Source organism: Pongo abelii, chromosome 9 (assembly GCF_028885655.2).
Source record: "Pongo abelii isolate AG06213 chromosome 9, NHGRI_mPonAbe1-v2.0_pri, whole genome shotgun sequence".
Lineage (NCBI taxonomy): Eukaryota > Metazoa > Chordata > Mammalia > Primates > Hominidae > Pongo > Pongo abelii.
The window spans coordinates 11535321-11545923 of NC_071994.2; the positions used below are offsets into that span (position 1 = coordinate 11535321).

General features: G+C 40.0%; 1 protein-coding gene across 1 annotated transcript in view; it reads left to right on the plus strand.

Moving 5' to 3' along the window:
* SLC22A25 (solute carrier family 22 member 25) overlaps nucleotides 1-10603 on the plus strand; it is a 58017-nt gene extending 47414 nt beyond the window's left edge. The window contains 3 exon segments of the mRNA XM_002821625.4: nucleotides 6691-6905; nucleotides 8310-8418; nucleotides 10354-10603. Coding sequence (XP_002821671.4) covers nucleotides 6691-6905; nucleotides 8310-8418; nucleotides 10354-10603 — 574 coding nt within the window.

Sequence of the window (10603 nt, forward strand, 5' to 3'; positions counted from 1 at the left end):
TAGTGCTGCAGTAAACATACATGTGCATGTGTCCTTATAGTAGAATGATTTATAATCCTTTGAATAATATACCCAGTAATTGGATTGCTGGGTCAAATGGTATTTCTGTTTCTAAATCCATGAGGAATCACCACACTGTCTTCCACATGGTTGAACTAATTTACACTCCCACCAACAGTGTAAAAGCATTTCTATTTCTCCACATCCTCTTCAGCATCTGTTGTTTCCTGACTTTTTAAGGATCACATTAGGCTATCCACCAGGTTAAAAAAAAAAAAAAGTATCCTGTGAAAGACACTGAAAACACCCACACCACACCTAGCTCCTCTTCAAACTGGCATGAGATGGTATCTCGATGTGGTTTCGATTTGCATTTGTCTGATGACCAGTGATGATGAGCTTTTTTTCATGTTTGTTGGCCACATAAATGTCTTATTTTGAGAAGTGTCTGTTCATATCATTTGCCCACTTTTTGATGGGATTTTTTTTCATGTAAATTTGATTAGTTCCTTGTAGATTCCAGATATTAGAACTTTGTCAGATGTATAGATGGCAAAAATTTATCCCATTCTGTAGGTTGCCTGTTCACTCTGATGATAGTTTCTTTTGCTGTGCAGAAGCTCTTTAGTTTATTTAGATCCCAGTTATCAATTTTGGCTTTTGTTGCAATTGCTTTTGGTGTTTTAGTCCTGAAGTCTTTGCCCGTGCCTATGTCCCAAAAGGTATTGCCTAAGTTGTCTTCTAGGGTTTTTATGGTTTTAGGTATTACATTTAAGTCTTTTATCCATCTTGAGTTAATTTTTGTATAAGGTGTAAGGAAGGGGTCCAGTTTCAGTTTTCTGCATATGGCTAGCCAGTTTTCCCAGCACCATTTATTAAATAGGATATCATTTCCCCATTGCTCGTTTGTGTCAGGTTTGTCAAAGACCAGACGGTAGTAGATGTGTGGTGTTATTTCTGTTCTGCTCTGTTGGTCTATATATCTGTTTGGTACCAGTAGCATGCAGTTTTGATTACTTTAGCCTTGTAGTATAGTTTGAAGCCAGGCAGTATGATGCCTCCAGCTTTGTTCTTTTTGCTTAGCATTGTCTTGGCTATACAAGCTTTTTTAAAATCCATATGAAATTTAAAGTAGTTTTTTCTAGTTCTGCAAAGAAAGTCAATGGTAGCTTGAGGAATAGCATTGAATCTATAAATTACTTTGGGCAGTATGGCCATTTTTATGATATTGATTCTTTCTATCCATGAGCATGGAATGTTTTTCCATTTGTTTGTGTCCTCTCTTATTTCCTTGTGCAGTGGTTTGTAGTTCTCCTTGAAGAGCTCCTTCATGTCCCTTGTAAGTTGTATTCCTAGGTATTTTATTTTCTTTGTAGCAATTGTGAATGGGAGTTCATTCATGATTTGGCTTTCTGTTTGTCTATTGCTGATGAATAGGAATGCTTGTGATTTTTCACACTGATTTTGTATCCTGAGACTTTGCTGAAGTTGCTTATCAGCTTAAGGAGTTTTGGGGCTAAGATGATGGGGTTTTCTAAATATACAATCATGTCATCTACAGAGACAATTTGACTTCTTCTCTTCCTATTTGAATATGCTTCATTTCCTTCTTTTGCCTGGTTGCCCTGGCCAGAACTTCCAATACTATGTTGAATAGGAGTGGTGAGAGAGGGCATCCTTGTCTTGTGCCGGTTTTCGAAAGGTACACTTCCAGCTTTTGCCCATTTGGTATGATATTGGCTATAGGTTTGTCATAAATAGCTCTTATTATTTTGAGATATGTTCCATCTATACCTAGTTTATTGAGTAGTTTACCATGAAGGAGTGTTGAATTTGATTGTAGGTCTTTTCTGCATCTATTGAGATAATCATGTGGCTATTGTCATTGATTCTGTTTATGTGATGGATTATGTTTATTGATTTTTGTATGTTGGACCAGCCTTGCATCCCAGGAATAAAGCCTACTTAATCATGGTGGATAAGCTTTTGATGTGCTGCTGGATTCAGTTTGCCAGTATTGTGCTGAGGATTTTTGCATCGATGTTCATCAGGGATTTTGGCCTGAAATTTTCTTTTCTGGTTGTATCTCTGCCACATTTTGGTATCAGGATAATGCTGGCCTCATAAAATATGTTAGGGAGGAGTCCCTCTTTTTCTATTATTTGGAGAATTTTCAGAAGGAATGGTTCCAACTCCTCTTTGCACCTCTGGGAGAATTCAGGTGTGAATCCATCCAGTCCTGGGCTTTTTGAGTTGGTAGGCTATTATTTACTGCCTCAATTTCAGAACTTGTTATTGGTCTATTCAGGGATTCAACTTCTTCCTGGTTTAGTCTTGGGAGGGTGTATATGTCCAGGAATTTATCTATTTCTTCTGGATTTTTAGTTTATTTGTGTAGAGGTGTTTATAGTATTCTCTGATGGTAGTTTGTATTTCTGTGGGGTTAGCGGTGATATCCCCTATATCATTTTCTATTGTGTCTATTTGATTCTTCTCTCTTTTCTTCTTTACTAGTCTTGCTAGCAGTCTATTTATTTTGTTGATCTTTTCAAAAAACTGATTCCTGGATTCATTGATTTTTATGAGTGGTTTTTGTGTTTCTGTCTCCTTCCGTTCTGCTCTCATCTTAGTTATTTCTTGTCTTTGCCTAGCTTTTCAATTTGTTCGCTCTTACTTCTCTAGTTCTTTTAATTGTGATGTTAGGGTGTCGATTTTAGATCTTTCCCGCTTTCTGATGTGGGCATTTAGTGCTGTAAAATCCCTCTTAATAGTGCTTTTGCTGTGTCCCAGAGATTCTCATACATTGTGTCTTTGTTCTCATTCGTTTCAAATAACTTCTTTATTCCTGTCTTTACTTCATTATTTACCCAGTAGTCATTCAGGAGCAGGTTCTTTAGTTTCCATGTAGTTGAGTGGTTTTGAGGGAGTTTCTTAATCCTAAGTTCTAATTTGATTGCACTGTGATCTGAGAGACTTGTTTGTTATGATTTCTGTTCTTTTGCACTTGCTGAGGAGTGTTTTACTTCCAATTATGCGATCAATTTTAGAATAAGTGTGATGTGGTGCTGAGAAGAATGTATATTCTGTTGATTTGGGGTAGAGAGTTCTGTAGATGTCTATTAGAGATCCACTTGGTCCAGAGCTGGGTTCAAGTCCTAAATATCCTTGTTGATTTTCTGTCTAGTTGATCTGTCTAATATCGACAGTGGGATGTTAAAGTCTGCCACTATTATTGCGTGGGAATCTAAGCCTCTTTGTAAGTCTCTAAGAACTTGCTTTATGAATCTGGGTGCTCCTGTGTTGTGTGTGTACATATTTAGGATAGTTAGCTTTTCCTGTTGCACTGATTCCTTTATCATTATGTAATGCCCTTCTTTGTCTTCTTTGATTTCTGTTGGCTTAAAGTCTGTCTTATCAGAGAATAGGATTGCAATACCTGCTTTTTTTTTTCTTTCTCTTTGCTTGGTAAATATTTCTTTATCCCTTTATTTTGAACCTATGTGTGTCTTTGCACATGAGATAGGTCTCCTGAATACAGCACACAAATGGGTCTTGACTCTATGCAATTTGCCAGTCTATGTCTTTTAATTGGGGCATTTAGGTCATTTACATTTAAGGTTAACGTTGTTATGTTTAATTTGATCCTGTCATCATGATGTTAGCTGCTTAGTTTGTACATTAGTTGATGCAGTTTCTACATAGCATCATTGGTCTTTATATTTTGGTATGTTTTTGCAGTGGTTGGTACCAGCATTTCCTTCCCATATTTAGTGCTTCCTTCAGGAGCTCTTGTAAGGCAGGCCTGCTGGTGACAAAATCCCTCAGCATTTGCTTGTCTGGAAAGAATTTTATTTCTCCTTTGCTTATGAAGCTTAGTTTGGCTGTATATGAAATTCTGCGTTGAAAATTCTTTTAAGAATGTTGAATATTGGCATTCACTCTTTTCAGGCTTGTAGGGTTTCTGCAGAGAGATCCACTGTTAGTCTGATGGACTTTCCTTTGTAGGTAACCTGACCTTCCTCTGTGGCTGCCCTTAACATTTTTTCCTTCATTTCAATCTTGGAGAATCTGACAATCATGTGTCTTGGTGTTGCTCTTCTCAAGGAGTATCTAAGTGGTGTTCTCTGTATATCCTGAAATTGCATGTTGGCCTGTCTTGTCTTGCTAGGTTGGGGAAGTTCTCCTGTATAATATCCTGACATGTGATTTCCAACTTGCTTTTATTCTCCCTGTCACTTTCAGGTACACCAATCCATCATAGATTTGGTCTTTTCACAGAGTCCCATATTTCTTGGAGGCTCAGTTTGTTCCTTTTATTCTTTTTTCTCTAATCTTTCCTTCATTCCTCACACTTTATTTCATTTAGTTGATCTTCAATCTCTCATATCCTTTTTTTCCACTTGATTGATTCAGCTATTGATAGTTGTGTATGCTTCACAAAGTTCTCATGCTGTGTTTTTCAGCTCCATCAGGTCACTTATGTTCTTCTCTAAACTGGTTAACTAGTTAGCAGTTCCTGTAACCTTCTATTAAGCTTCCTTGCATTGGGTTAGAACATGCTTCTTTAGCTCAGGGGAGTTTGTTATTACCCACCTTCTGAAGTCTACTTCTGTCAATTTGTCAAACTCATTCTCCATCCAGTTTAGTGCCCCCTTCCTGGAGAGAAATGTCATCATTTGGAGGAGAAGGCGCATTCTGGTTTTTGGAATTTTCAGAATTTTTGCATTGGTTTTTCCTCATCTTTGTGGATTTATCTACCTTTGATCTTTGATGCTGATAGCCTTTGGATGGGGTTTTTTGGGGGGCATCCTTTTTGTTGATATTGATGTTACTTCTTTCTGTTTGTTAGTCTTCTTTCTAACAGTCAGGTCCCTCTTCTGCAGGTCTGCTGGAGTTTACTGGAGGTCCACTCCAGATCCTGTTTGCTTGGGTATCACCAGTGGAGGTTGCAGAACAGCAAAGATTCCTGCCTGCTCCTTCCTCTGGAAGCTTCATTCTAGAGGGGCACCTGCCTGATGCCAGCCAGAGCTCTCCTGTATGAAGTGTCTGTTGACCCCTGCTGGGAAGTGTCTCCCAGTCAGGAGGCACAGGGGTTAGCAACCCACTTAAGGAGGCAGTCTATCCCTTAGCAGAGCTCAAGCACTGTGCTGAGAGATCTACTGCTCTCTTCAGAGCTGGCAAGCAAGAATGTTTAAGTCCACTGAAGCTGCACCCACAGTCACCCCTTCCCCAAGGTGCTCTGTCCCAGGGTGATGGGAGTTTTATCTATAAGCCCTTGACTGGGGCTGCTGCCTTTTCTTTCAGAGATGCCCTGCCCAGTGAGGAGGAATCTAGAGAGGCAGTCTGACCACAGTTGCTTTGCAGCACTGCAATGAGTTCCACACAGTTTGAACTTCCCAGTGGCTTCCTTAACACTGTGAGGGGAAAACTGCCTACACAAGCCTCAGTAATGGTGGACATTCCTCCCCCCACCAAGGTCGATCATACCAGTTTGACCTCAGACTGCTGTGCTGGCAGTGAGAATTTCAAGCCAGTGGTTCTTAGCTTGCTGGGCTCCATGGGAATGGGACCTGCTGAGCGAGACCACTTGGCTTTCTGGCGTCAGCCCCCTTTCCAGGAGAGTGAACGGTTCTGTCTCACTGAGGTTCCAGGTCCCACTGGGGGGTGGGGAGAAAAAAAAAACAACTCCTGCAGCTAGCTCAGTGTCTCCCCAAACGGCCACCTAGTTTTGCACTTGAAACCCAGGGCCCTGGTGTCATAGGCACACAAGGGAATCTCCTGGTCTGCGTGTTGCAAAAACCATGGGAAAAGCATAGTTTCTGGGCTGGATAGCACAGTCCCTATGGCTTCTTTGGGTAGGGGAGGAAGTTCCCTGGCCCTTTGGACTTCCTGGGTGAGGTGATGCCCAACCCTGCTTCAGCTCACCCTCCGTGGGCTGCATCAGTCTAACCAGTCCCAGTGAGATGAACCGGGTACCTCAGTTGGAAATACAGAAATCACTCACCTTCTGCATTGCTCTCACTGGGAGCTGCAGACCAGAGCTGTTCCTATTCGGCCATCTTGCCAGCTGTCTCTATCGACTGCCTCTTATTCCAAAAAGTAAAACCATAATGAAGTTAGATGCCATTAAATATGCATAACATAAAAATAGGTTTTCTTATTCTAACCTAGATTTGCTACACAAGACCATCTACAGAATGAATGCCATGAATATACAATCTGTACCCAATAAGTTGTACATTTTAGTAAACATTCCTGATTGTAAGGGTGGCAAATGGAAATTTTGGCTTCTTAGATCTTTACTGTGAGTTTGACTGATATCAGTACATTTTTATTTTTAATTGTACATTTTCATTACTGTGAATTTTTTTGCAGTGATTTTTGATGCCATGTGGCTAAATTGGTTTTAGAATACTAATAAAATCCATTGTTTATAAAATAAATAAGTAAACCCCATAGCACATCCTCCATAAAACATCTGTTGTCCCTCAATATACAATTGTTACCACTATCATCTAACCATTATTTTATGATAACTTTAAAATATCAACTTGCGAGAAAATATTCCACAAAACACACTCTGCCTTTTTACTTTAAAGAGTCCTTGGCTACCTGGGCCAATATTATTCTCATTTGCAGGATTTAGTTTCCAAAGATTATAATATGTGCCTTTTTCTGTGTTCGCTGCAGATTTGCAAGTACCATCCCCTTTTGGGGCCTTACTTTGCACCTCCAGCATCTGGGAAACAATGTTTTCCTGTTGCAGACTCTCTTTGGTGCAGTCACCCTCCTGGCCAATTGTGTTGCACCTTGGGCACTGAATCACATGAGCCGTTGAGTAAGCCAGATGCTTCTCATGTTCCTACTGGCAACCTGCCTTCTGGCCATCATATTTGTGCCTCAAAGTGAGAAAAGTTCACAGGTGGAAGAAAGAAAATGTCTCTCCCTCTTTTCTCAGGGATTGCCCTGGTCACACCTATCTGAAGCCAGAAGGAAAGGGAGAATTGAGTTCTCAGGATTCCCTGATAGAAATCTGGGGCTTTAGGACAGATTTTGCCACACAGAAGTTACTGGGAAATGAGTCAAAGATGAGTAAGATTGGCTTGAATATATGGTTGTCTTCAGCACATTTGAGAAGTAGTAAGAAATTGGTGCCATTTATTCCTGATAGTTTCTCTAGGACAGCAATTGATCACTTGCCCTTTGGCCAATCAAACTCTTAGGAAGTATTCAGGTGCTGGGCCTTTGTATACCAGTATGAGAACACAATACTGCTATTTCCTCTGTCTGGGCTCTTTCTTACCACTACAGCTTCTGTGACAAAGTACTCCCTAATCCCTACATATCTACTGTGTGCCTTGTATTAGGTCACCATAACTGCAATCCTGGTTTAGGGGAGTCGTCTTGACTTCAAGGAAACAAAAGTCCCGTATCTTTATGTACAGAAATGTCCAGTAGGAAGGAGGCAATTGTCAGTTAAGACCTTCTCTTAGAATCTTAGAATTCATAAATTAAATGATCACATGCAATAAATAAGGGAACCCAAGTCGTCACCAGGCTTTACCTCACTCCCAGTCTAGTAATGTACTTAAGAGAATACCAAGTGGGTGTGCTCCAGTTCTCCTCTTGAATGTCAGCAGTGATACGAGTCTGGTGCAATGCAACAGAACCCACTCCAATGACATGAGGCAATTATGACATTTTTGTTTTAATTGGATAGAATCCTGCCTCTGAAACTTCCCTTCATTTGTTTCCAAAGTCTGATTTTTTTCTCCAATAAAGGTCCTTATTCTTCATCCTTGAAACATTAATACTACCCAATTTGTCCTTTAACATAGGAATCCTGTCCTTTTATGACTGCCTTTTGCAAACATAGACCCATGTCAGTATTGTGTATATATCTGGGTTTTAAAATCTATGAGGACATGGATGAGTCTTACACTCCCTAGTATTGCCCACATGACACTCCTATTTTCTGCAAGGAGGGCACAGGTGTTCCCGGACAGAATAAGTGAGACCAAAAAAAAACTCTTTAGCTCTAATGTTCCCTTTACTGCTATGGCATAACCCTGATATATAGTGAGAATTGAAGCATCAACTCAGATCCTTTTATTCACTATTTAAGTCACAATATGTAGGCCAATCACATTTCTCAGCTATTAGCCACTGCACATTCTTTGCCTCTATGCAGTCTTCCTACAGTACATTTTACCCCTGGAAACACCTCCAAAGCAGTCCTTTTCTACCTTGGGAGATGCTGATTCCTTCAGCTCAGATTTCCTGAGGCCCTGTGGTTTTCCTTTCTCCAGAAATGCAGACCCTGCGTGTGGTTTTGGCAACCCTGGGTGTGGGAGCTGCTTCTCTTGCCATTACCTGTTCTGCTGCCCAAGAAAATGAACTAATTCCTTCCATAATCAGGTACAAAAGTTTATGTGTGCTCTGTAATTCTCAAAATGGACCTGTCTCAACCAATTGACACTTAACAAGGGAAAAAAATCTAAGACAAGTTAGTTAAAAAGCAATCAAATGTAATAGTCATAAAAACAACAAATTACAGCCCAAGTTTATATCAAGCTGACCTTGTTCCAGACACTGCATTAAGTCTTTTAATGCAGTATCCCATGTACCTTCTGAACCACTTGAAAGGTTGGTGCTAAGGAAAAGCATTTTGTAAATGATAAAAATGTGTCTAGATCCCTGAGGAATTGCCACACTGACTTCCACAAGGGTTGAACTAGTTTACAGTCCCACCAACAGTGTAAAAGTGTTCCTATTTCTCCACATCCTCTCCAGCACCTGTTGTTTCCTGACTTTTTAATGATTGCCATTCTAACTGGTGTGAGATGGTATCTCATTGTGGTTTTGATTTGCATTTCTCTGATGGCCAGTGATGGTGAGCATTTTTTCATGTGTTTTTTGGCTACATAAATGTCTTCTTTTGAGAAGTGTCTGTTCATGTCCTTCACCCACTTTTTGATGGGGTTGCTTGTTTTTTTCTTGTAAATTTGTTTGAGCTCCTTGTAGATTCTGGATATTAGCCCTTTGTCAGATGAGTAGGTTGCGAAAATTTTCTCCCATTTTGTAGGTTGCCTGTTCACTCTGATGGTAGTTTCCTTTGCTGTGCAGAAGCTCTTGAGTTTAATTAGATCCCATTTGTCAATTTTGGCTTTTGTTGCCATTGCTTTTGGTGTTTTAGACATGAAGTCCTTGCCCATGCCTATGTCCTGAATGGTAATGCCTAGGTTTTCTTCTAGGGTTTTTATGGTTTTAGGTCTAACATTTAAGTCTTTAATCCATCTTGAATTGATTTTTGTATAAGGTGTAAGGAAGGGATCCAGTTTCAGCTTTCTACATATGGCTAGCCAGTTTTCCCAGCACCATTTATTAAATAGGGAATCCTTTCCCCATTTCTTGTTTTTGTCAGGTTTGTCAAAGATCAGATAGTTGTCGATATGTGGCATTATTTCTGACGGCTCTGTTCTGTTCCATTGATCTATATCTCTGTTTTGGTACCAGTACCATGCTGTTTTGGTTACTGTAGCCTTGTAGTATAGTTTGAAGTCAGGTAGTGTGATGCCTAGAACTAGAAATTCCATTCAACCCAGCCATCCCATTACTGGGTATATACCCAAAGGACTATAAATCATGCTGCTATAAAGACACATGCACACGTATGTTTATTGCGGCATTATTCACAATAGCAAAGACTTGAAACCAACCCAAATGTCCAACAATGATAGACTGGATTAAGAAAATGTAGCACATATACACCATGGAATACTATGCAGCCATAAAAAATGATGAGTTCATGTCCTTTGTAGGGACATGGATGAAATTGGAAATCATCATTCTCAGTAAACTATCCCAAGAACAAAAAACCAAACACCACATATTATCACTCATAGGTGGGAATTGAACAATGAGAACACATGGACACAGGAAGGGGAACATCACACTTCGGGGACTGTTGTAGGGTGGGGGGAGGGGGGAGGGATAGCATTGGGAGATATACCTAATGCTAGATGATGAGTTAGTGGGTGCAGCGCACCAGCATGGCACATGTATACATATGTAACTTACCTGCACATTGCGCACATGTACCATAAAACCTAAAGTATAATAATAATAATAATAATAAATAAATACATAAATAAAAAAATAAAATAAAAAGTGTCTAATTCACTTGTGAATCTAAAATAAATTGCTAGCAAATAAGAGAAAATTTCAAAAGCAAGAGTATGTTATCACCTCCATGTGTTTAAGTGCTCATCCATAATCACAGCAAAATGATAAATCGCAAATTATGTGTATGATTTTTAACAACTTTTCCTCTGTTGCTGTTTTTACTCCAAGGGGAAGAGCTACTGGAATCACTGGAACCTTTGCTAATATTGGGGGAGCCCTGGCTTCCCTCGTGATGATCCTAAGCATATATTTTCCACCCCTGCCCTGGATCATCTATGGAGTCTTCGCCATCCTCTCTAGCCTTGTTGTCCTCCTCCTTCCTGAAACCAGGAACCAGCCTCTTCTTGACAGCATCCAGGATGTGGAAAATAAGTGAGTAAATAGCCTAGCTGCCCCTCAGAGGAGCTCTGTGCTATAG